At 44.1% G+C, this 27614-nt stretch overlaps 1 protein-coding gene across 3 annotated transcripts; it reads left to right on the top strand.

Annotated features, from left to right (window-relative positions):
* The first annotated feature begins 1454 nt into the window (after positions 1–1454).
* On the top strand, positions 1455–26886 carry nme3 (NME/NM23 nucleoside diphosphate kinase 3). 3 transcript variants are annotated; one of them, XM_072560066.1, is made up of 6 exons: positions 1455–1490; positions 2563–2713; positions 12330–12460; positions 17178–17279; positions 21973–22085; positions 24114–26886. In XM_072560066.1, exons 1-6 carry the CDS (start codon positions 1470–1472, stop codon positions 24229–24231), a joined length of 636 nt encoding a protein of 211 aa, XP_072416167.1. In that variant the 5' UTR covers positions 1455–1469; the 3' UTR covers positions 24232–26886. The 3 variants fall into 3 exon arrangements, with proteins under 3 accessions (XP_072416167.1, XP_072416169.1, XP_072416168.1); XM_072560068.1 differs by lacking the exons at positions 1455–1490; positions 2563–2713 and adding an exon at positions 8012–8227; XM_072560067.1 differs by lacking the exons at positions 1455–1490; positions 2563–2713 and adding an exon at positions 8738–8871.
* Positions 26887–27614: the final 728 nt, after the last annotated feature.

A 27614-nucleotide genomic window follows, 5' to 3' on the forward strand; every position in this document is an offset into this window, starting at 1 on the left:
TGTAAATTATAAAGCTTAAATGGGGGAATGGCTATGAAAGCATTTCTGAATGGAAGGGACTGAATGAGAGTTTAATTTGATAATAGCAGGAGAGTAGCAGTAAATGGCTGCCCAAATGAAGTGGGAGTCACCCACATTTCTGCATGAATATCATCCCCACCCACTTCCAGAACGTTCAGCTTCTAGAGAAAGACAGTACAGTTTAACCCTTTAACATTACATTAATGTCCAGAGAGATAGTACAATTTAATCATTTAACATCACAAGGGAATACTTCAGTTTATAAAAGATCGAATTGAAGGAAAAATAGAAAATAGAGACTGAGAAGTTGTTTCTGCCAAGACTAACTAAAATTAAGCAGGTCCACACAAAAGATCCAGATCATCAAATGATTGCTCTCCCATTTTAATCTCCAAAGCATCCTTGTAATTTCAAGTCATTTTCATTTGGATTTCAAACCACAACAGTCTACATATAAATCTTCAGATTTCCCCCGATCAGATTTCTTGTTTCCTACTAGTGAGTTGACTAATCTATTGAACAGAATACGTCTGCGCTCCAAATTAAGACACATTGCCAGGAAGTCCAAGTCAATACATGTAGCCTTCACGATCAGGATGATGGAGACCAAGAGATACCAAATTGTCTTAAAGACATTCCAACTATTTCTGATTGTCTAATTCACACAGTTTATCAGTTTTAGTGGATACTACCAATCTTTTCAAAGGTTCACCTCTTTAATGTTTCTAAATCTTTTTATGTACAAAATATTTCTTCTCCATTTTCTATCCCACATTCAGATTAAAGTCTGCACGGTGGCTCTGTGGTTAACACTGCTACCTCACAACGCCATACACATTGTCTGTGTGGAGTTTGTACATTCTCCGTGTGTCTGCATGGGTTTCCTCCCACAGTCCAAAGATGTGCAGGTTAGCTGGATTGGCCATGCTAAATTTCCCATACTGTCCAGGGATGTGCGGACTTAGTGAAGTAGCCATGGGAAAGGCGGGTGGAGTGGGTCTGGAGAGGTTGGTGTAGACTTGATGGGCTAAATGGCCTGCTTCCACACTGTAGGGATTCTATCACCCTCTTCCAAATCTGAATTCTGAATAGCAGATTACAACTAACATGAATTGTTTTCCAAAAGCCTACACTTTCAATGCATTAGAGTGCACTTATTTTAAATTGCAGTATTTAGAAAGATCCTTTTAAGTCCTTTAAGTACAGAAATATGTAAGATTTGAAACAGATGCTGCACAGCCTCAAGTCATTTGCTGTAATCACAACCCTTCACCAACACTCACCATCCTTGAAAAGGAGCTCTTGAAACATAATTGTAAACATGAGCTGGAATTAACAGAAGTTAATGGGAAAAATTGTTTTTCTTTCTCTTTACAGACAATCTTTTAAAAGTTCTTTCACAGGACATGGGCATCACTATCTAGGCGAACATTCATTACCTATCCCTAATGGCCTTTGAGGAGGTGGTGGTGAGCCATTTCTTGAATTGCTGCAGTCTATATGGGCTATGTACATTCATATTTTTACCCAGTGACACTATAGTCCCATGTCAAACTAGTGTGTAGCTTGGAGAGGAAATTGCTCTTATGGTTATGGTCTCTTAGTTGGTAAAGGTTACAGGCTGGAAGATGTTGTTGAACGATCTTTGGTGAGTTGCTGCAGAGTATTTTGTACATGGCACACACTGCTGCCAAAGTAAGTTGGTGGTAGATGGAATAAATGTTGAAGGTGTTAATTAAGGTGTGAATCTTGGGGGCTGCTTTAACCTAGATGGTGTAGAGCTTCTGGAGTGTTGTTAGAGCTGTACCCATCCAGGCAAGTGAAGAGTACTCCATCACACTCCTGACTCGCGCCTTGTAGATGGTGGACAGGCTTTTAGGAATCAGATTACTCACCACAGAATTCTTAGCCTCTGACCTGCTCTTATAGCTATTGTATTTAAATGGGGTGGTCCATGTCGGTTTCTGGTCAACAGTAACCTGCATAATATTAACTGTGATTGATTCTGTGGTAACACCTTTGGTGATTAGACTCTCTCTATTTGAGCTGGTTATTGATTGGCACTTCTGTGCTGCAAATGTTCCTTGTTACTTATCATCCCAAGCCTGGATATTTTCTACAGAGACAAAAAAACATTGCAGATGCTGGAATCCAAAATAGACAAACAGGAGGCTGGAAGAACACTGCAAGCCACGCAGCATCAGAAAGTGGAGAAGTCAATCTTTCAGGTATGAACCCTTCTTCAGGAGCCCTTCTTCAGGAAGGTTAATACCTGAAACTTTGACTTCTCAACCTTCTGATGCTGCCTGGCTTGCTGTGTTCTTCCAGCCTTCTGTTTATGTACTTTGGATATTGTCCACATCTTGCTGCAGATTCTGGTGCAAGACGATGGTGGAGTAACAGGGCTGCATGTGGACTCTTGACCAGGACCCATCTGTTCCCATCAGCTTTCCATCTTTGTTTAACATTTGCTTCTATTCTTTTCTTTTGCTTTATTTTCCTTTCTTTTTTGTTTTTTTTTTAACTTCTTTTCTGTGGCAGGTGGGTCGGCAGCATTGCTGCGGCAGCAAGAGTGGGATGCATGCTGAGTGGTGGATGTGGCTTCTCCAAGTGATAGGAGGTGATGGCAGCGAGGAAGTTCTTACAGCAATAGCAGTCCAATCGCAGAGAGTGCATTCTCCCACCGTTTGGGGTGAGTAGCAGCATCAGTAATGTCGTTCTCCCGCTGTTCGGGGCCTGTGGCAGCAGCAGTAAGGTCGTTCTCCTGGTGATAGGAGAGAGTGCGTTCTCCCAACATTCAAGGCTGACAGCAGCAAAGCTCCTCCAGCAATCAGGGAGAGCAGCGCTGGTGGCAGTGGACACTTGCCGGCATGGCAACATGTGCAGCCGAAGCAGGACTCATGACCTGGAGGTGGCCTGGCCAGGCAGCAGAACCAGGGACTCTTGGTGTGGGGCAAGTGTGGGTTCAGCAGTGTGAGAGAGATGGACCCAGTGGCAAAGAAGTGTTGCCTAAAGTGAGAGAACTCCTGTGTTGGTGGGTCCAGTGCAGGCAGCAACAAAGCAGTGGAGGCTAGCTGCCAGCATGGACTTGTTAGCGCGGATAAAATGATCTCAGTCCGATCCCAGAGTGCGGTTCGACAATCGGTAATTTATTAAAGTGTTTAACGCCAGCAGAGACCAACCGGGGTCTGAATCTCAATCGCTCTCTCGTTCCCCGCGCGATGTTACAAGTTATATACTTCATGAGTCAGGATGTAGGAGATTGTGTATGAATGAGTGTGAATGGTGGCAATCATGGCTGGAGTATGTGTGAATGTCCAGCTTCCTGCCGTCCTCGGAGAGTCGGCAGCATACACAAATGCTGTGCTGTTTATCTTTACGTAAATGGGTCTGGGTGCTATCTGCTTGTCTCTCCGTGAGGGCTGGAGGTTAGCACCCCCCTTTGTTACTTCCAAAGTGTCTGTTAGATTCATCCTGGTCGTTTGGTGTTTGCCTTTTGTGTAGGACTGTTTTGCATGATCAGGTTATGTGTGTGTGTCAGTTGGAACCTTGACGAAATTATAAGGTGGGTTTCGATCTGTGAGTCATGACCATTGTCTGGAGTCCTGACTAGTGTCTGGTCCGGTGTGTATTCGGATCTGTCTTTGGGCCCCCTTCTCCCGATCATGTGGTCGGGCTGGCAGCTGCTGTTTTAGAACGAATACTGTTTGCTTTAAAATGGATGCTGCTGGCTCTCCCAATGTGGGCCTTGCTCCGGTTTATCACCCCCTTCAGACTGGATCAGAAAGACTGATATTCTGAACATTTTACTTCTTTATTTTTCTACGCTGGACTATTTGCTTCTTTACTTTTCAATTTTGTTTTTGTTTTCTAAGAATTTGATCTTAAGTAGCTGTACCTCCCTGTACCCAGGGAGAAAGTGAGGATAGCGGATGCTGGAGGGTCAGAGTTGAAGTGTGGCACTGGAAGAGCACTGCAGGTTAGGCAGCATCTGAGGAGCAGGAGAGATGAGCCCTTATGCCCAAAATGTTGATTCTCCTGCTCCTAGGATGCTGCCTGATCTGCTGTGCTTTTCCAGTGCCACACTTTCAACTCTACCTTTGTCCCCAAGATGGGACAGTAAACTTTTCACTGTACTTATTTGAATACACGATAATAAAGCTTATTCTATTCAATTAAAATGGACACGGACTGCTTCAACATCTGTGGAGTTGTGAATAGTGGTGAATGTTGTGAAACCATCAGCGAATATCCCACTTCAGACGTTATGACAGTGGTAAGGTTGTTGATGAAGCTGAATATAGCTAGGCCAAGGTCTCTAGCCTGAGGGTCTCTTGCAGCAATATAATACTGAGATGACTGGCCTCCAAACAACACAGTCATTGTCCTTTATGGTAGGCACCTCTGTTTTAAGATGGTTGCAAATGCTTCAACTTTGTTTTTTACACCGATGTGCTGGGGTTTCCCAACAGTGAAAAGAGTGATGTGGATATTTGTGTAACCATTTCCTCCATTTAGTTAATTGTTCACTAGCATTTGTGGATATGGCAGAGATGTAAGGCATAGATCTGATCCATACGCTATTTAGAGTATGAGGTATGCATATATGTAGCCACACCCAAATTGATGCTTATTTTGGTTAAACCTCGAACTGCTTCTGGTGTAACCTCCTGAATTCTCTACTGGTTAAAAAAATATATTTGGATATTTTGGCATCCTGCAATTATAAACAAGTGCAAACTTGAATCCTTAAATTGGGTTGTTCACACTAATCAGCTGCATCTGAATTGAGGGTAATGCTGCAACAGAGGGATAGATAGCCAATCTAAATCAGCTTTTCTAACTTTGTATTCACATTAAAGAAAAATTAAAACTTTAAAAGATCCTCAAAATTGACCCCCAATAGTTCCAACCAGACTTTTAGAAGAACCAATCCCAGACTTTACAAATAATCAACTCCAGTCATCAGTTTGGAGCTTAAACAAAAGACTTAGCAATTTATTAACAGTACAAAAACTTCAGTCAAGCAATAGTAAACAATAAAGTACAGCACACTTTGTCTTAACTGGTACCTTATGAACTGGCACTCATGATAAACTGGCAAAAACTATATACAGTAAATATTGGAAATTTACTGTATCACTGCAATCTCCACGAAGTCCAAGTAGTTAGCTGAGAGTGCCAGTGAGAAGACTCTGTGCTGGCTAGTGTTATTTAAGGCAAAGTTGCATTGTTATTTAATTGATTTAGGCTGTATATAAAGTATAACAGTGATATGTATACCCTCTACATTATGTTTCTATTACTTAGTGTGTATTTTTACATTGATTATGTGGACCTCTTGATCAACTGGAATATTTGATCAACCTTTACACTCCAGATCCCATAGGTAGAATAGAGTAGACTAGGCTAGAATAGACGAGACGAGTACGGAATAGACTAGACTAGAAAATAAATTTATTGCCACGTGTTGTCTTACGTAAAAAATACAGTGAAAAGTTTTGTAAGTCGCCCCACTACAGCACCTACACCAATGACAGAAGTCATACTAAATAAGATAAAAACATAAAATTAAGACAACGTTCATCACAGTTCAGATAATAGCTAAGGGGAAGCCAATTAAGGAACGATGGAATACCTGGAGAACGCAGCCAGGGCGAGTCCACCATTCCCATGCCATTGGAAAACTGGGCCAGAAACTTCTGCCGAAGATCACCCACCCTAGGCCGAGACCACCTCCCTTAGACAAGACCACCTGCCAGGCACCTGGAACACCTGGAAGCCAAAGATGAGGAAGACCCTCACACGGGCACAAGATCTCCATGCCAGGGCAAGAATGCCATGCCTGCATGAGACCGCCACACTGGGAGACTGTAACACTGCCAAGACCACCACCTCTCCTCCGTCAGGTGCCTGAGCCCAGTTGCGGACCCAGAACATGGCCCTAGCCTGGAGAGTCAGTCCAGGACCTTCTCCTTGCACAATGGGAGACCCCGGGCTGAGGCGGATCCGCATTCAGCTCGTCCTCATGTTGCCTTCGCCACTGGAGGCTTCTTCCTTCACCTGCCACTCTCCAGACCCAAAAGAAAACAACAAATAAACAAAAAGAGCAAAAGATAAAAAAGAAAAAAAAAAGACAGCTGACGGGTGTGGACATACCATGGCTTAGCCCAACTACTCCCCCACAATCTTGCTGCAGGTTAACAGAAGTTTGCTGTGATCTAAATCATCTATGCTATAAACCCAAAAGCATTTGTTTTTAGCCCTAACCACAGAAAAGACAAACAAACAGTTAGGAAATAAATAAATGAAAGTAACACGATTGGCCAGATTACTTAAGTGGTTTTCACAATGTATTGTTCCACAGGCATGGGACAATGATTTTTCAGTTCATTTTTCAAAGGTGTCTGTAGTGATTGTAGCTGGACCTCAGCGAATAAGAGTTCCCTGATGGGGGTTTTAACGTGGTCCAATCAGGGAAACCTGGCTGATATAGAAGGATAAATATCAGGGATACTGGGATTAGAGAGGTGCTGGAAAAACACACCAGGTCAGGCAGCATCCGAGGAGCAGGAAAATCGACGTTTCGGGCAAAAGCCTTCCATCAGGTTACTGGGATGCTGAATTTCTGACCCGGTGAAAGGCGGCGCTACTGCCAAAGGGTGCATTGTAAATAAACGGTGATTGGTGTTAGGATGCTGGCCTCCGAAGAGTTATTTCATGTTGATCAATCACCTTTACAGTTCACTCAGGTAAAAGCCCTAATACTTATAGCTTAGTTTCCTGTTCTGTGAACTGCCGAGAGCTGGTAAGGGACGTCAGGCAGGAAGCTTTCACATCTTCGTACTGAAACATCAAGAGGTTGATTCATTCTCACCAAAAGCCACAGTCCAAAACCCAATTCAAACTCTGACAGTCTCCCCCATGACGTCCCAGGGAACTCTCAACATCTGCCATCCACCTGAGCAGAAGGGCACTTCCAAACTTGCTGGAACCAATTCCCAGGTATGGACCTCATTAACAGCCAACTTCTCCTCATCCGTTTAAAGATAATGCTCTTACCCAGTCACGAAGAATTTAGGGAAACTTCTGATCCAGAACCAAACCCCAAATAACCAAAGGCCTGTCCTTTCTGAGAGCTGGAGCACCTGGTGTGGAACAGAACGGACCAACTCCTGAGCGCTGAAAATATACTAAAAATCAACAGAAAATACGAATCCAAAGCCATTTCCTGGGGAAAATTGTTCTCTGCATGTGTATATATTTAAAATTCCACTGACATTTTGTAAAGCTCCACTAACTCCAGGCGGTTTGCCGCCACCCTGTGAGGGTCTGTACTCTCTCAACATCATTAACCGCAGGAGGTATAAGGGAGACTTGGAGGATAAACCTATAAAGGAATTAAATCAAGTTGTGGTAGTTGCTCGCCGTTCAGTTACTCTCCGGACAGACAACCATCGACAGCGAGCGGGAAACCCGCCGATGGACGGGGGAAAGGTGACCGCACTCCTCCCAGCCACCAGGGGGCGCCCGCTGTGGCGGCATCAGTGTGCTCGCACTCCTCCCAGCCACCGGGGGGCGCCCGCTGTGGCGGCATCAGTGTGCTCGCACTCCTCCCAGCCACTGGGGGGCGCGCTATGACGGCATCAGTGTGATCGCACTCCTCCCAGCCACCGGGGGGCGCCCGCTGTGGCGGCATCAGTGTGATCGCACTCCTCCCAGCCACCGGGGGGCGCCCGCTGTGGCGGCATTAGTGTGATCGCACTCCTCCCAGCCACCGGGGGCGCGCTATGACGGCATCAGTGTGATCGCACTCCTCCCAGCCACCGGGGGGCGCCCGCCGTGGCGGCATCAGTGTGACCGCACACCTCCCAGTCGCCGGAGGGCGCTGGGTGTGTTAGTTTCATGAACAGCACTCCTCCCAGCCGTTGGGTGGTGCTCGGTGTGGCTGCATCAGTGAGACTGCACTCCTCCTAGTCGCCAATGGCGCTCTCTGTGGCAGTATCAGTAATACCACCCTCCTCCCAGCCGCCGGGGGCATGGGTTGGTGGTTGCTCGATGTAGCGGTATCGGTGTGATCATCATTTGTCCTAGCCGCCTGGGGACGCTCGGTGTGATGGCATCGGTAATCATCACTCCTCCCAGCCGCCAGAGGATGCTCGACTTGGCGGCATCGGTGGGATCATCTCTTCTCCCAGCCAATGAGGTGCTCTCTGTGTGGCGGTATCAGTGTGATCGTACTCCTCCCATCCGCCCGGGGGCGCTCCCTGTGGCGATATCAGTATGATCGTACTCCTCCCATCCGCCCGGGGGCGCTCCCTGTGGCGATATCAGTGTGATCGTACTCCTCCCATCCGCCCGGGGGCGCTCCCTGTGGCGATATCAGTGTGATCATACTCCTTCCATCCGCCCGGGGGCGCTCCGTATGGCGGTAACACTGTGACCGCATCGCTCCCAACCGCCGGGTGCCGCTCCGTGTGGCGGTAACAGTGTGACCGCATCCCTCCCAACCGCCCGGGGGCGCTCCGTGTGGCGGTAACACTGTGACCGCATCGCTCCCAACCGCCGGGGGCCGCTCCGTGTGGCGGTAACAGTGTGACCGCATCCCTCCGAACCGCCGGGGGGCGCTCCGTGTGGCGGTAACAGTGTGACCGCATCCCTCCGAACCGCCGGGGGGCGCTCCGTGTGGATGTATCATGGAGGGCAGGGCCGCCGTGCGCGCTCCTTGGGGGGGGCGGTGCTATAAGGGTGCGAGGGCGCGCTGCCATCCTTTTCTCCGGTGGAAAGGCGAGGGGACGGCTGAGATGATCTGCGTGGCGTTGACCGCCTTTGCCTACTTGTTCCAGTCGGGTGAGAGCGGGGGATAGACCGGGGCTGAGGGGCCGAATACTAGCGAGGGGAGGCCGGGGCCCAGCCAACTCAATGAGAGAGCACTGAGGAGCAATCAATCTACACCCAGTGTGTACAGAGCATTTACATTCTGCACTGCTTGACAATATAATGAACCATATTAGTTCACCTACACTGCAAGCAAGGGCCATTGCCTTTGCAGCATCTGCAGTAGTTTGCTCCTGCATAGCTTTAAAGTTTCAGGCTATTCAAGGTCGCACAGTAATGGGAGGCATCCCCCCCCCCTTTGCACAAAGGCTGGTAAATCTGGAAAATCTTCTGAAGCAAGAATATGATTGCACTCGAGAAGAGCAAGGAGGCTATGATTGAATTGCTGGAAAAGCTCGGCAGTAGACAAGCAGGAGGCTGGAAGAACTCGGGCCAGGCAGCATCAGGAGCTGCAGAGGTTGACATTTCTGGTGTAATCTTCCTTCAGGACAGGTTACATCTTAATCATGGACTTGTTTACCTCCTGATGCCGCCTGGCTTGCTGTCTTCTTCCAGCCTCCTGCCTGTCTACTTTGGATTCCAGCATGTGCAGTTTTTTTTTTGTCTCTGTAAAAGCTCAGCAGGTCGGGCAGCACTTGTGGAGAGAAATCAGAGTTAACATTTCTGGTCAAGTGACCCTTCCTCAGAACAGAGGTAATAATGGAGCTGTATGTGACATTAGTTAGGCCACAGCTGGAGTACTGGGACAGGTCTGGGCACCACACTTTAGGAAGGATGTGACTGAACTATAGAGGCTGCAGAGGGGATTCACCAAGATGTTTCCTAGACTGGAACAATTCAGCTATGAAAAGAGATTAGATTGGCTGGGATTGTTTTCCTTTTGAGCAGAGAAGACTAACTTGGGAATACTGACTGAGGTGTACAAAGTTATGAGGGAGATAGGGAGAAACCTTTCCCCTGACAGCCCTTTAGGGCAGCTTGGTGGCTCAGTGATTTAACACTGCTGCCTTACAGTACCAGCGACCCAGTTTCGATTCCAATCTCTGACGACTGTCTGTGTGGAGTTTGCACATTCTCCCAGTGTCTGCGTGGGTATCCTCCAGGTGCTTTGGTTTCCTCCCACAATCCAAAATGTGCTGGTTAGGGTGAATTGGCCGTTCTAAATTGCCCATAGTGTTCAGGGATGTGTAAGTTAGGTGCATTAGTCAGGGCTAAATATAAGATAGGGGAATGGGTCTGGGTGGGTTACTATTCGGAGGGTTGGTGTGGACTTGGACCGAAGAGCCTGTTTCCACACTGTAGGGACTCTATGATTAATTTAAGATAATGAGCAGGGGATTCAGAGAAAAAGAAAAGTCACTCAGAGACTGGTGGGTTTCTGGAAACCTCAAAACATTTAAGAATGAAGATGAGCACTTAACAAGTCCTAGCATTAAAGGTCATGAGTGCTGGAAATAGAATTATAATAGAGGTGCATTATGACCTTTGTGGACTTGATTGACTGTATAGTCTTTTTCTGTGCTGTGAAAACTGTATTACTCACATTGAAATTTTCAAAATTGAACTGTTTAACTTATGAAATGGGTTCGTGATCCAGGGCAGGTAAATGGATTTAATTTGTGACCTATTTGAAAAGCTGAGCAAACAGATCTGAGAGGCTGATTGGCCTAATCCCTGCTCATCCAGATCACTACATGTAGAATAGATCAATCTAAAAACGTGATTGTTAGCAACCAAGTATTTCTTAGTGGACGAAGTCTAATAATTATGGCTCATCTTATGCGTTCAAGGCTCCCAACAGTGACTGGAGATCAAAATTAAGGCTAATACTTGAGCAGTACTGAGGGAATGCTTCACTGTTTGAAGGTTAGTACTGTGGGAGTGCAGTACTGTCAGAGGTACCATCTTCCATATGCCCCATTTACCAACTCAGCTAAATGTAGAAGAGTGAACTGTTTGAAGGAGATACAGGGGAGTTCTCATAAAAACAGACACTCAACAGGTCTAACAGCGTACGTGGTGTGAGACAGACAGTTAATGTTTTGAGTCCAATATGACTGCTTTTTAGAAACAGAAAACACTCGATATTCTTATTTCAAATTTCAAGCATCTGTCATATTTTGTTGCTGCCTAATATTTATTCTTGATTAACATCATTAAAACATCAAAATAAAACAAAAGAACTGAGGTTGCTGAAGATCTGAAACAGGCCGGAATTGCTGAAGAAACTTAGCAGATTTGGCAGCATCTGTGGAGAGAAAGCAGAGTTAATGTGTCAAGACCAGTGACCCTCCCTCAGAACTGTTTTTACTAGGGAAAGGTGATGTTTATGCAGATGATTGGGTTGGGAGTAGAAAAGAGTGAGCAGATAGTTGGAGATGGAGCCCACAGAGAGAGAGAGAGAGAGAGAAGGGAAGTTAGGCAGACCATGGGGTGGTTGATAATAACTCAAGGAAGAAGAAAAGCTGATAACGGGGACAATGAAAGCCAAAAGAAATGCGGACGCTGTAAATTAGAAACAAACAGAAGTTGCTGGAAAAGCTCAGTACGTCTGGCCACCTCTGTGAAGAGGAAGTGTCACTGGACCTTAAACATTAGCTCTGATTTCTGTTCACAGATTCTGCTGGACCTGCTGAGTTTTTCCAGCACCTTCTATTTTTGGTTCTCATGGGGACAATGATCAGTAGGAATTAGGTTGACTGAGCTACCAGAGGAAGTGGTGGAGGCTGATACAATTGCAACATTTGAGGTAGTTGGATGGGTATATGAATAGGAAGGGTTTGGAGGGATATGGGCCGGATGCTGGCAGGTGGGATGAGATTGGGTTGGGATATCTGGTCGGCATGGACAAGTTGGACCGAAGGGTCTGTTTCCATGCTGTACATCTCTGACTCTATGCTGAGACCATAGTTGAAAAGTGTAGCGTTGGAAAAGCACAGCAGGTCAGGCAGCAACCAAGAAGCAGGAGAGTCTATGTTTCGGGCATAAGCCCTTCATCAGGAATGCTCAAAACATTGACACTCCTGCTCCTCGGATGCTGCCTGACCTTCTGTGCTTTCCCAGCGCCACACTTTTCCACTCTGAACTCCAGCATCTGCAGTCCTCAGTTTTTCCTGTGCTGAAAAAAGCCCATGTCATGACAGGGCCTGGGCTGTGAGGGTGGGTGAAGGATGTCGGAGATGTTCTGGCTCTAAAATGATTGAACTCTATATTCAGCCCATGTCCTTAAATGGAAAATGAGATGCTGTTCTTCCAGCTGGCACTGAGCCTAGCTGGGGTGTCGCCTCACTAAAACATTATCACGTTAGTCTTTGTGGGACCATACTGTGTACAACTTGGCTGCCATGTTTACCACATTACAACACTGCCAGCATGCTTGATACTGCACTCTGGATGCTCTCGTGGTTTGTGAAAGGTGTGTTACAAACGTGGAACTTCTAAAATTTCTGCATTTTCTGTTCACTTCTCAGTAATTACTGGGATACATGAGCGCACTTTTGTAGCTATCAAACCAGATGGAGTTCAGCGACGGCTGGTCGGAGAAATCATACGGAGGTTCGAGCAGAAGGGATTTAAACTGGTTGGAATGAAAATATTGCAGGTACAGTACCTCGTGTTCCTTGACCTGGTGAAGTATAGGTGTCATTTAGTACAAGTAGGTACTATTTCTGTATGCATATAGATCATGAAGAAAAGAGCATCTTTTAAAATGGACAGAGTTTCTCATCAAGACATTGATGTTTTTTGAGCTGAGTGATGGTCAATACCTTTCTTTTCTAAGAAAAGGACCAGCACCAGGCTATTTAATCTGGGAGCCTGCTTCATCATTACGTTTGTTCGTGTCTGATGTCCAATCCCAACTTGGTTTTCTTCTATCATTCAAGGTTAGAGTGGTGCTGGAAAAGCACAGCAGGTCAGGCAGCATCCGAAGAGCAGGAAAATCAATGTTTCGGGCAAACCCCTTCACCAGGAATGAGGCTCTGACTCTAATCTCCAGCATCTGTAGTACTCACTTCCGTCTTTTTACTTTCATTCTCCATTTCTCTTAATTCACCCTGAGCCCAAAATATATTTGGCAGTGAACATCCATACCTATCTGAGAATTTCAAAGATTCAGCCACACTTTGAAAGTATTTCTCCTAGTACTGTTGCCCTATGTTCTTGATTCTCCAGTCAAGGGAAACATTTTCTTCATATCTACCTTTTCCATTCCGAGGCAGAACGAGTACAACTCCACAACACTAGAGAAACTCAACACGAGGCCACAGCACACTGCATGCCGTCTACAGAAGCGCTGCAGTAACTGAGTAATGCTCCAAAAGCACCTTCCGACCTGCGGCCTCCATCACATGGGCAGCAGATACATGGGCAAACCATCAACTGAAAGTTCCCCTCCCAGTTACTCACCATCCTGACTTGGAACTGTATCACTGTTTCTTCAGTGTGTGCCAATGCTGCTGCTTCAACGAGGTTATGCTGTCCTTGGTTTTTTTTTTCAGGAGGGGTTGTAAAAAGCAGAGCTTCCAGTTTGTCTAGGATCAGGCCACTTTGATGATGGCTAACAGATACTGCCTAAGGCAACAAGCGGGAAAAGGGTTTTTAGGGCTTTTTTTTTCAAAACACTTGTACAATGAAAGGGGGGTGGCCAGTTCTTCCAGCTCAGGGATTTTTTTTACTTTGGTTTAGTTGTAGCCGTTAGAAACTGCAGAGGGGCATGAGAGAGAAAGCTGCTGCAGTGAAGAGGTTCCATGCTTCAGCCAATGAACCCTGGCTGATTCCCTCTGCCATCTCTCCAACACCTCTCTGTAAAAACCTGTTTGAATTTACCTTTCGGTAAGAGGTGTGTTTATGGGATGATCCAAGAAATTGGAACAGCTCCTTTGTTAAGTTGCGGGGTTATCATGTCGTTCGTGTTTTCAAATACTTGCTCTAAATTCTGTTTTCTTTTGTTTGTGTTTCATTTGGTGGTGAGTAAATAAATTCTGTTTCACTTAAAGCCGAGTGGTTTTGACCAGCTGCATCACTCCTGGGATATCCACCTTACATTTGGCTAAAACAACAGTCTATGGCTCTGGGTTTATCGGCTCAGAGTCTGATCTGGACACATTGGCTGGGATGTAATTACTGTACACAGACTGAGAGTGAAAAAAGACCCACACCTGCAGGAAATTCCTCTACCAACACATTGTTAATCTGCTCAGCCTGAACAATGCTTAGATTAGCTTGCGGACTAGCACCACCTTGTATGGAAAATGTCTCTCCAAGAGGAAGAGATTAGTTACAGCACAGAATGTGCCCATTCACCCCTTCAATCCTTTGGCCCTTTTGAAGGAGTAGTCCACCTAGAGCCAATGCTTTCCCCAGAGTTGGGCAAATGATTTCACTCAAGATAATGATTTAATTTCCTGTTAAAAATCTCCATTGAATCTATACTGACCACACTCCCAAACAGTCCAGATCTGATCTTCTCGCTGGGAGAGAATATTTCTTTGCTCACCATTTCCTTTTCTTACTAATTATTTCATGCTTCCCAATCCTTCACCAATGGGAGGTTCTCTCCTAAGCACACTGTGCAGAAACCGCGTATTTGGAAGTTTCAGTGTTTATCCTTATAGCCTCTTGAAACAGGAGCATATTTGCATCTTCCAGCCCCAGGGCACTGCCTTCTCCAGGGACGGCAATAAATGCGGGTCCAGCCAGTGATGCCCACAGACAGGCCAAAATATTGTCTAAGGCCAGGTGTCACCTTGGATGCTGCTGTAACATTCAACACGTTGGGGTACGTTGCACCTTTGGTGATGAGCTTTGCATCCTCACTGTCCATTGGAGTAGTGCCAGATGATTGGAGGGTGGCAAATGTTAATCCTTTGTTCAAGAAAAGGAATAGGGATAACCCTGTGAATTACAGACCAAGCAGTCTTGCATCAGTGGTGGGCAAAGTATGGAGACGATTCTGAGAGACAGGATTTATGATTATTTGGAAACCCCTAGTTTGATTAGAGATAGTCAGCATGGCTTTGCGAGGGGCAGGTCATGCCTCACAAGTATTATTGAATTTGTCGAGGGTGTGACAAAACATGTTGATGAAGGTAGAGCAGTGGATGTGGTGTACATGGATTTTAGCAAGGCGTTTGATAAGGTTCCCCATGATAGGCTCATTCAGAAAGTAAGGAGGCATGGGATACAGGGAAATCTGGCTGTCTGGATCCAGGATTGGCTGGCCCATAGAAGACAGGGTGGTGGTAGATGGAAAGTATTCAGCCTGGAGCTCGGTGACCAGTGGTGTTCCACAGGGATCTGTTCAGGGACCTCTGCTCTTTGTGACTTTTATAAATGACATAAATGAGGAAGTGGAAAGGTGGGTTAGTAAGTTTGCCGATGAAGTGAAGGTTGGTGGAGTTCTGGATAGTGTTGTAGGTTGCAACGAGACATCGGACAGGCATATGGACGTACATGGAATAGTGTAGGTGGGATGGGCTTCAGATTGATATGACAGGGCGGCACAACATGGAGGGCTGAAGGGCCTGTACTGCGCTGTAATGTTTTATGTTCTATATTGACAGGATACAGATGTAGAGGTGGTAGATGGAGTTCAATCTAGAAAAGTGTGAAGTGATTCATTTAGGAATTTGAATGCAAAATACAATCTTAAAGGCAGGATTCTTGGCTTTGTGGAGGAACAGAGGGATCTTGGCGTTCGTGTCCATAGATCCCTCGAAGTTGGTGCAGAGGAGATTTATCAGGATGCTGCCTCGGCTGGAGGGTATGTCTAATGAAGAAAGGTTGAGGGAACTAGGGCTTTTCTCATCAGAGCGAAGATGGATGAGAGGTGACTTGATGGAGGTGTGCAAGAATATGAGAGGCATTGATCGAGTGGATAGTCAGAGACAGAGTCAGGATGGAAATGTCTGTCATGCGGGGGCGTAATTTTAAGGTAACTGGAGGATTAGATTTGATTACATTACAGTGTGGAAACAGGCCCTTCAGCCCAATAAGTCCACACCGACCCGCCGAAGCGCAACCCACCCATATCCCTACATTTACCCCTTACCTAACACTACAGACAATTTAGCATGGCCAATTCACCTGACCTGCACATCTTTGGACTGTGGGAGGAAACCCACGCAGACACTGGGAGAACGTGCAAACTCCACACAGTCAGTCGCCTGAGGCAGGAATTGAACCCTGGTCTCCGGCGCTGTGAGGCAGCAGTGCTAACCACTGTGCCACCGTGCCACCCACTATTTAGGGGAGATGTCAGAGATAGAACCTTTACTTAGAGAGTGGTGGGTGCATTGAATGCACTGCTGGCGATGGTAGTAAAGTCAGAGACATTGGGGACATTTAAATGACTCTTGGTAGGCACATGGAAGTTAATACAATGAAGGGTATGTCGGGTAATCTGATTTTAGAGTAGGATAAAAGGCTGGCACAACGTCAAGGGCCAAAGGGCCTGTACTGTGCTGTAATGTATTCCTAAAAGTTAGGGCCTGGGCTACTTTTCTCGATGTTTTGAAGGTGTCTGGCCTGGTTCTTGAGTGTCACTGGGTAATATCTTGGAACTGCCTTCTAAAGCATTGTCAGTATCCCTGCACCACAAGTACTACAATGGTTTAAGAAAACAGTGTACCCCAGTTTCTCCAGGGCAGCTACAGACGGGCAATAAAGAACAGCTCAGCTAATGGCACCTATGTCACATGAATAAATAAATAAAAATGAAGTGACCATTTTTATACATGTTTAAATAACTGGCCCACATTCATAATAGAGTTTACACACTTTCTGTGGGAAGCCTGGCACAATGGGGCAAATAATTTTTATTTCATTACCTTGTCTAAATAGGTGGATTGGCCATGCTAAATTGCCTGTAGTGTCCAGGGATGTGCCGGTCAGGTGGATTAGCCATGGGAAATGCAGCGTTACAGGGATGGGGTGGGATGTTCTTCGGAGGGTCATTGTGGAATCGATGGGCCGGATGACCTGCTTCCACGCCGTAGGGATTCTTTGATAACTACTCGCACTGTGCATGTCACAACACTGAGCTGATCTTTGTAAGCGTTTCCCAGTATTAAATACTTCAGTAAATTCATTCCAATAGACAGTGCTTCAATTTGTGTATGTAGTAATGAGTGGCAATTCTTAAAGTTGGAGAGAAATCAAGTAGGTTGTACAAAATTGCTTAGGAAAAAAACTGAGTATTTTGATATACGTTTTGCTGCTGTGCTGTTCGAGAATATACTTTATAATGCTCAAAAAGGTTTTATATTTTGCTACAATGCTTAATAGATTGGGACTAATATGCAACTTTTTTTTTTAAGGCTTCGGAAAACCTGCTCAAAGATCACTACATTGATCTCAAAGATCGTCCTTTCTATAATGGATTGGTGAAATACATGAGCTCTGGCCCTCTCGTCGCTATGGTATGTTAAAGCATTTTGTATTTTCTAAGCCTTTTAGCTGGCACTCATCAGGACAGTTTGCAGGAATACCAAGTTCAGAGGAAATCATCATTTATACTGTATGAGAAGACAGTGCTGATCATTTTGCCAATGAACTGTCACTGTTAGAGACGTTGGATATTCTCAAACTGGATAACATTTGCTGGATAATCCTGAGTCTGCGAAGAATTGCGCTAACAACCAATTTAGGATACTACAGTGTAGTGCAGTGTTAGCTACATGTATTGTTACATGGCTTCCTACTCTTTACAAACAGAAAGAACATGTACCTGCACTGCACCCATTTCACCCCAATATAAAGGCATTGCCCTGAAGAATTAACCATTCCGAGTCATGGGGAGGCAGGCGTATATTGATAATGACACTGGACTAGTAACCCAGAAGGTAAAAACCAACGAGGTAAAAACAATGACTGCAGATGCTGGAAACCAGATTCTGGATTAGTGGTGCTGGAAGAGCACAGCAGTTCAGGCAGCATCCAAGTAGCTTCAAAATCGACGTTTCGGGCAAAAGCCCTTCGTCAGGAATAAAGGCAGTGAGCCTGAAGCGTGGAGAGATAAGCTAGAGGAGGGTGGGGGTGGGGAGAAAGTAGCATAGAGTACAATGGGTGAGTGGGGGAGGGGATGAAGGTGATAGGTCAAGGAGGAGAGGGTGGAGTGGATAGGTGGAAAAGAAGATAGGCAGGTCGGACAAGTCCGGACAAGTTATGGGGACAGTTACTGAGCTGGACGTTTAGCATGACATGGTTGAAGAGCTTCAGGGCAGAGGAAATGACCTGGGAGTTGCAGTGGGAGAGGGACTCCCTGAGATTCTTGTAGAGAGAGGAGGAAAACTTCTTCAAGGCAGGCATCCTTGCAAGAGGATTCGCAGTTTCCTCTGACCTGAAGCTCTTCAACCATGTCGTGCTAAACTTCCAGCTCAGTAACTGTCCCCATAACTTGTCCGGACTTGTCCTACCTGCCTATCTTCTTTTCCACCTATCCACTCCACCCTCTCCTCCTTGACCTATCACCTTCATCCCCTCCCCCATTGTACTCTATGCTACTTTCTCCCCACCCCCACCCTCCTCCTAGCTTATCTCTACACTCTTCAGCTTCACAGCCTTTATTCCTGATGAAGGGCTTTTGCCCGAAACGTCGATTTCAAAGCTACTTGGATGCTGCCTGAACTGCTGTGCTCTTCCAGCACCACTAATCCAGAATCTAGTAACCCAGAACTCTCAGCAACGAGTTCTGGGGTCATGGGTTAGAATCCTACCATGGCAGATGGTCAAATTTGAATTCAGTAAAATTCTGGAATTTAAAAAAAACACTAGCCTATTGCTAGTGCTGATTGTTGTAAAAACTGATCCGGTTTTCAAATTTTCCTTTAGGGAAGAAAAGTCTACATTCTCACCTAGTCTGGCCTATACAGGGGAGGCAGCAGTCTTGTGGCATTATTCCTGGACTGTTAATCCAGAGACCCAAGTAATAATCTGAAAACCTGGGTGCAAATCATGTTATGGCAGATGGTGGAATTTGAATTCAGTAAAAAAATAAATCTGGAATTAAGAGTCCACCATAGGAATGATGTTACACTTGAAAGATTCGGAAAAGACTTGCAAGGATGTTGCCAGGATTGGAGCTATAGGGAAGACGCTGGAGAGGCTGAATCGGCTGGGGCTTTTTTCCTTGGAGCATCAGAGGCTGAGGAGTGACCATATAGAGGTTTACAAAATCATGAGGGGCATGGATAGGGTAAATAGACAAGGTATTTTACCTGGGATGAGGGAGTCCAGAACTAGAGGGGCTTAGGTTGAAGGCGAGAGGGGAAGGGGACCTGAGGGGCAACTTTTTCATGCAGACTGTGGTGTGTGTGGGGAACGAGCTGCCAGAGGAAGTGGTGGAGGCTGGTACAAATACAACATTTAAAATGCATCTGGATGGGTATATGAATTGGAACGGTTTAGAGGGATATGGGCCAAGTGCTAGCAAATGGGGACTGGATTAGTTTAGGATTATTGGGTTGGCACAGACGAGTTGGGCTGAAAGGGTCTGTTTCCGTGCTGTGCGTCTCTATGACTCTGACTATATTGGTGAATGTCAGAAAAACCCATCTGGTTCACTAATGTCTGATAAAGAAGGAAAATGCCTTCCTTGGACTGGCCTACATGTGACTCCAAACCCATAACAATGTGGTTGACTCTAAACTGCCCTCTGGGCAATTAGGGATGGGCAAGAAGTGCTGGCCTAGCCAGCCATGAATGAATTTTTGAAAATATGTAATTCCAGACCCACAACGATGTGGTTGACTCTTATCTGTTTTCTGGTCTGTTAGGGGTGGGAAATAAATGCTGATCGAGCTCCCAACCCTCAACCTCTTTTCAATGAATGTTAACCTGTCTGTTTTAAAAGTTTAACTCCAGACAGTTAACTGTTAATCATCAGCATTATCCACAGTAACATCTCTGACCATCAAAGTCCACTTGCCTACTAATCAACATGCTCCTCTTACAAATTATAAAAATTGCTTTTCTCCTGAGGTTATTATTCATGTAAATTGTCCTGATGAGCACAAGATGAAAAGCTTTGACAAAATGTATTTTTTTCCATTTATACTATACTTTCCTTTTAATTCACTTGTTCTGCTCCTCCTCCTTGTCAAAGCAATCTGCATCTTTTTTGTGGTAAAAGAAGCAGCTGACTGACTCCTTCTTCTCCAGTGACACTTAGATCACTATAAGTTGACCAAAACCCCCTGAGTTGTCACCATATTTTTAACTATTGAGGTTGGGGAAGAGGGATGTAACAGTTCCTCCCTGCCTCTCATTGATAATGTGATAGGAATTGAGAATAATTAAGTAATAAATTGTAGGATCAAAGTTCTATTGCTTATTGGTGTAGCATCTTTGTGTGTCAGCTTCATGAAAGTTGGAATAAAATAGGACCTAATTTATATTTAATATTTAATAATGTCAAGCATAGAAACATTAATATTGACCATTAAAAATTGATAAAGGATAAAGAGTTGGTCTATTCTTGAGCAGCTTTTGTGAACAACATGAACAAATTCATCTAAATAATTAAAAGGCACCTTTTAATAATTACAGCAAGTATCCTTACCCTAACAGCAATCCTCAAAATAATAACCTCTCCCAGTGCCTGATTTTAAATGTTTTTGATACAGCTACAGAGCAGAACATTTTGTGCATCTGTTTTAAACAGGCTTTTACAATGAATGATTAAAATTAAATACCTTGCAGGGAATTATCCCAAAGCATTGAAAACAAAATAAAAACAGCAAGGGCTAAGGAAACTCTGCAGGTCTTGCAGTATCTCTGGAGAGAGAAACAGAGTTAACATTGAATTCAATAAGACCTCTTCGGAACTAAAAGTGAATTTTGTGGTAGAGTGTAGGGTGAAAACCAAATGATAAAGTGCTCCCAATTTTTTAAATGACCACTTATTAAAAATGCCAAAAAAGTAACTCCTACAATTGGCTGATTTTATTTTTAAACCATGCCTCTACTAATGTCAACATGAAAAGTTCCTATCTTTGGATTTCATCACTTGTACAAACTAATTTGAGCAGAATTTCCAGGTTAGCACAGGTTTTTGATGTTTACAAGAGTTGAATGGCAATGATTTTGGAATTTATAATTTGCTCAGCATCCTTCTCTGTAAGGTAAGAGATTTGAGATTCTTGCCCCAGATCGCTATCAAGTGATCCATGTTGGAAAAAGGCTCATTGAACAGTGGATTAGGCCAGAGTGAAGTCTTCCATCGTCCAGGCCAACTGTTGAGAATGAAGCAGCTGGCCCAGTATATCGGCATATTGAGAGGAAAGAAGCAAAGTGAAAATTATGTCGAGGGGAAGAATTTTAAATTGGATAAATAGTATTACATTAGCCTTGAGTTCTACAACAGTAGTGTAAGATTTTAGATTACATTACTTAGTGTGGAAACAGGCCCTTTGGCCCAACAAGTCCACACCGCCCCGCCGAAGCGCAACCCACCCATACCCCTACATTTACCCTTTACCTAACACTACAGGCAATTTAGCATGGCCAATTCACCTGACCTGCACATCTTTGGACTGTGGGAGGAAACCGGAGCACCCGGAGGAAACCCACGCAGACACGGGGAGAACATGCAAACTCCACACAGTCAGTTGCCTGAGGCAGGAATTGAACCCAGGTCTCTGGCGCTGTGAGGCAGCAGTGCTAACCTCTGTGCCACCGTGCTGCCCCAGTCCAAGAAATCAGTCATTATTTCATCTGTCTCATTATAGGTTGATTATTGCACTTAAATACAGTTTTCAGAATAGAACGTTTTGTACAAAGTTTGCATGTCAGCACAGAAACGTGTGTTTGATAAATTGTCTTGTTTATGGATGTAGATTTACTCGCTGAGCTGGAAGGTTCATTTTCAGACGTTTCATCACCATACTAGGTAACATTGTCAGTCAGGCTCCAGAGGAAGCCTTCATGTGGAGGCTCACTGAAGATCTTACCTAGTATGGTGATGAAATGTCTGAAAATGAACCTTCCAGCTCAGCGAGTAAATCTACATCCAAAGCATCAAACTGAGCTACAAATCTTCTGAAAACTCGCTGTCTTGTTTGTTTCGCCAGATAATATTACTGTTACTGACTTCTATTTCCTCCTCATTTTCAGGTGTGGCAAGGACTGGATGTTGTCAAAATCACTCGGGCCATGATGGGAGAGACCAACCCTGCTGATTCTGCACCAGGCACTATCAGAGGAGACTTCTGTGTCGAAGTGGGCAGGTGGGCATTTTCTTGATCTCAAACGTTTTAGCAGAAACTGAGGCTAATTCTTTGCTGAATGGAATGCACTCTTTGGATCTGATTCAATATCTTCTGAAACAGCCAAACAATTCTTTGTCTTTAAGCTGAAATGTGTTTCCTGCATTATTTGAGAAAGGTGAGAGAGAGAGACCAGAGAATGATAGACAGGCTGTCTAACACAAGTGTGCAGAAATGACTACTTCAAGTTAATGATGTTTAGTGTCTCAGTACATGGAACATTTTCAGTTGATCACTGGATCCATAAAGGTTGGATCCTGATTGAATGACTTGAAGGAATGAATGAATGTCATATGGACTTCCAGAAGGCAGTTGATAGATAGATAGATTCCTTCTTTAGTAGTTGAGTGGTGGGAGACAGGTAACCCAAGTGGCAGAACAGGAATAATGGTGTTCTGTAAGGGTATGTTTTAGGGTCTCAACCTTGCACTGTATTCAGTAATGATGGATAATGCTGTTGCGTACGTTTTCAAAGTATACACAGCTCAGCAACAGATCATATGGCCCACCTTGTCCATGCTGGCATTTTTACTGTATTCAACTTCAACCTTCTTGGTTCATCTATATCTATTACTGTATGTCTCCATTCCAGTCGTCTTCATCTGCTTATCTAGTCTCCCCTTATATGCACTTCAGCCTCTAAGTTCCAGACAACTTTACTTTCTCACCACTCTAAGTAAAGGATTTCCTCTGAACTTCCCATTGGGTTCCTTAGTGACTATCTTCTATTGATATATGCTTTTACCCACAAGAAGAAATCTCCCTGTATCAGTTCTTTTATAGTAATAAATTTTGAGATCAGTTATGATCATATTACTTAGAATGGGCTCAGAGGGCTGAATTGTGTACTCCTGCTCCTAATTCTGCAAATCGTTGATGTTAAACACCTCAAATAGTTTGCTTCTTGGCCTCTTTCCAGAAGAAACGTTCCTGTCAGTCCTTTCCCAACATCACATATCTTCACCCCCCTGGTATTTCAGGCTGGATAGAAAGCCACTTATCCACATTTTCCACTGACACACAGATAATGGCATTGTAAGTAGTGAAGCTGGAAACTTAATTACAACAATATTAATGGATTCAGGTAAATTGATTTTAATATGGGTAAACATACCATCATCTGTGGTCCAAAATCAGAAGTCACATGATACCAGGTTAGTCAAAAGAAAATGCTGGAAAAGCACAGCTGGTTAGGCAGCATCTGAGGAGCAGGAGAGTCAACGTTTCGGGCATGAGCCCTTCATCAGGACACCAGGTTATAGTCCAACAGGTTTATCTGGAATGTGATTAGTATAAGAGTCGCATGCCCAGGCTCCAACCAAATTAACAACTCTTACACCTATCATGTTATTGCCAGCCTTTTGATTTGTCTACAGAACCATCTTGTTTTTAATTTGTTGTAATTATCCCTGCTGTAATTAATCGGATTCTAGGTCATCTCTTGTATTCAGCTGTTAACACTTTACTCACACCATCTGACACTCAGCCAGGCTAATGATTAATGGAAATCCCAGAATAGTGGAGGATTCAGTGATGGTGATGCCATTGAATGTCAAAAGGTGATAGTTAATCATCTTTTACTGGAGATGGCCACTGCCTGGCATTTTGTGGCAAGAATGTTATATGCCATTTGTCAACCCAAGCTGTGGTATTGTCCAAATAATGCTGCAATTTTGGACATGGACTGCTTTAGTAGCTGAGGTTCACCAAATGATTGTTCAACACATTTGTGACTCCTCTCCACTTCTGACCTCATGATGGTGAGAAGGTAGTTGAAGCAGCTGAAGATTGTCTCTATTCAGCTAAGCCTGGGATCAACTATGTACAAGGTTACATGGAAGAATGGCTTTAATTACTAATGCTCACCAGGGAGCTGATACAGGCTTGATGGGCAGAATAACCTCCCTCTATATTGTAACAATTCTGTGATGCAGTTTTAGAGACTCAAGCATTTAACTCTGTGTGTATTGATTTTGTTGTGTGATGCAGGAATGTAATCCATGGCAGTGATTCTGTGGAGAGTGCTGTCCGTGAGATCTCTCTCTGGTTTCAGCCAGAGGAGCTAATCTGCTGGAACGACTGTGCTGCTGACTGGATCTATGAGTAAACTGGTCCCTTGTGACATCACTCAGGAACAAGCCCATCAACACTGAAGTGCCATCATTGTAATGTCCATAGTGTGACTGCAGCAAATCTGTAGACCACTGAACTTTTCTTTCTGCAAGTTCTCTCAAAACTGTGTTACTTCCATGCAGTGACCTGGCTAAATTGAGCACAACTATCTTACTGACATTTACCAAGTGAAGGTGTGTTTTAGGTGATTCTCAATCTGAACCATGGGCTTGTCTGTCTTCACACATGCGCGTCTCCTCTGTATTTACACCATTTTGTTTAATTTGGTTTTTTTTCCAAACTGAATCTTATTTTAACCTGTTACAGAAGTGAAAAGGACACAGTAATACTGGAGTGAGAGCAATCCAACGTAGCCATGCTCAAGTGGAAATCTAAAGGCATTTAAATCCCTAATGCTGAAAGGTGAAACTATAATGGCCTGGTGTAGACTAGGGAAATAATCTAACAGTAAAACTCCATCTGACCTATTTGTGTTTTTAGTCTAGTTACAAACTTGTTTCAAGTCAGAATATTGTAAAGTACTATTCAACCATTTATTAGTGTATGGAAATGCTAGATTCCTTCATTCTATTACATTTATTTCCCTGCACACAGCCTACTTGGTGTAGGACACAAAGTGGCTAGTTTTTCATAAACAAGCTGGTTCTTTTGGAGATGATGAATAAATTGAACAGTAGTCAAATGATTCTTACTAGGTGAAATTAGTGAGTCCCCTGTGTGGATGACACCTTTCTCATCATGAAACACAAATTTAAAACAAACCCATAAACAACATCCTTATTGGTATAAATTTCAAAGAGGAAGAAAACAACAGCCACCCTTCCTAGACATCACAGTAGAATGAAAAGCCAATGGAGAGCTGCAGACCAGTGTTTACAGGAAAGCCACACACACTGACCAGATACTCAACTACAGGAGCAATCATCCCACCACCCACAAACAGAGCTGCATCAGGACATTATTTAAATGAGCCACAACACACTGCAGCACCCAGAAACTACAAGAAGCCAAGGAAAAACACCTATATGATATATCCAGGAACAGTGGGTACCCAATAAGCACAGCCCACCAATTCCTACACAACAGCCCTAAACAAGACTCAAAATGCCCAGAAACTCTAGCCACACTACCGTACATTAAAGATAGCTGAGATGACCAGGCTGTTCCAGCCCCTAGGCATCATGGTAGCCTGCAAACCTAACATTACACAAACAGCTTCTGATGAATTTAAAGGATCCTGTACTAACAAGCAGCAGAACAAATGTCATATACAAAATACCCTGCAGCGACTGAACAAACACTCCATTGGACAGATGGGCAGCAAACTAGCCAGCAGAATACATGATTACTAACTAGCCACCATTAGACATGACAAACTGTCACTAAAATCCATACACTCAGACGAAGAGGGACACCAGTTCATCTGGGACAATACATCCATCCTGGGACAAGCTAAACAAAGATATGCACAGGAATTCCTAGAGGTCTGGCATTCAAACCGGAACTCCCAACAAACGTCAATTTGGACCCCATTTACCAACCTCTCAAACAGAACCGGAAGGGATATCACCCACCACAACAGACCAAGACACACAAAAAGAAACTGGGACAGAACACCAGCGCTTCACCAGAGACTCACTGATGATGTTATCCTGGAATGGTGATGAAACAGAGAACAAATCTACCAACTCTGCGAGCAACCTTACAACCTGAGCTACAAATCTTCTCCAAAAGTGCAAATAGTGCTTTAGATTTTATTGTTAATGCAATCCATCATTGCTGTTTAAAAATGCTATGTAATGAATGATCATTCAGATTGAGTGGAATGTATTTTTATCTCGATCTAATCATTACTGAAATATCAGTATTTGGTGCTGTAAAGTTGTCTTAAATCCATGAAATAATAAGCAGGACGCTACCACTGGTCCAGCTGCCTAGAAGTATTACCACGATTGTTAGTGCATTTGGCTTTGTGCATGCACCAGCTCTTCAAATGAGTGCTACAGCTACATGTAAACACTGGGTATTGTCTCTATTTAAATGGAAATATCAAAATGCCCCAATTCACACTGCTTTCCACACCCTTCTAGGCAGTGCATTCCAAACCGGAACCACTCCGCGAACAAGATTTTTTTGCACTTTGCATTTACTTTCTTTTGCAAATCATTTTAAATCAGTGTGCTCTCATTATTTTTATGAGCAGGAACAGCTTTTTCCCCATCTCCAGAGAAAATGATGCAGGCGATTCTCTCCTCCCACTTGGTAACCACATTTTCTATTGTGTAGGTTGTTATAGTCTGATAAATGTTAGAACAGCAAGTAGAATGTTAGCTACAAAGCTGTTCAGCAGATAGGAGGAGAAAAAAAATTGTTTCATCTATTCCTAGTTGTCTATTTTAATTGATACTTTTGTATTTTTCTGTTCATAATCTGTTGAATTGTCTTGCATCAGTGTGTCCGTGATAAGAACAAAGCAGATTTATTTCCGTCACCTCAAGTTTGCATGAATCACTATTCAATCATGATTTCTGTATCAGGAAAATTCAAAGCAAAGTACAATTTGTAGTGTCAGCACAACATACCTGAATTTGTTTTTTTTAAGCAAATTAAAGATACACCAATTCACAAAGGCAGTTTGTTTCATTAATCCTGAATGTAATCTATCAAGGTGATATGCTATGAAGCAGCATTTAAAGTACACGGGCAACAGGCAAGTTTGCCCCCAAAAGTCCCAAAACACCCACAAAGTGCAGTGGTAGCAGCAGTGTGTACTATCTACAAGATGCACTGCAGAAATTCATCAAAGATCCTCAGACAGCACCTTCCAAATCCACAATCACTTACATCTAGAAGGATAAGGGCCGCAGATACATAGGAATACCACCAATTTCCCCTTCAAGCCATTCGCCATCCTGACTTGGAAATATAATCGCTGTTTCTTCATTCGCTGGGTCAAAAACCTGGAATTCTCTCCCTAACAGGACTGCAGTGGTTGAAGAAGGCAATCACCAGCACCTTCTCAAGGGCAATTAAGGAGTGGCAATAAATGCTGGCCCAGCCAGTGATACCCATATCCCACAAATGAGTAAAGTATCACTAACAGGGTGGTCAATCGGAAAGATTGTGCAGGTGACACAGAATCAGTAAGTAGCAAGATCCAACCTGTCACCAGCAAGTCCAGAAGAGAGGCTGGAGAGGTGACAGGCTAGTGGTATTAATTGCTGGACTGTTAATCCAGAGACACACGGAATGTTCTAGGGACTCAGGTTCAACATTTGCCACGACATGGTGGAATTTACATTTTTAAAAAGTCTGGAATTAAGAGTCAAGTGATGACCATGAAACAAATCTTGATTG

Source organism: Chiloscyllium punctatum, chromosome 40 (genome assembly GCF_047496795.1).
Source record: "Chiloscyllium punctatum isolate Juve2018m chromosome 40, sChiPun1.3, whole genome shotgun sequence".
Lineage (NCBI taxonomy): Eukaryota > Metazoa > Chordata > Chondrichthyes > Orectolobiformes > Hemiscylliidae > Chiloscyllium > Chiloscyllium punctatum.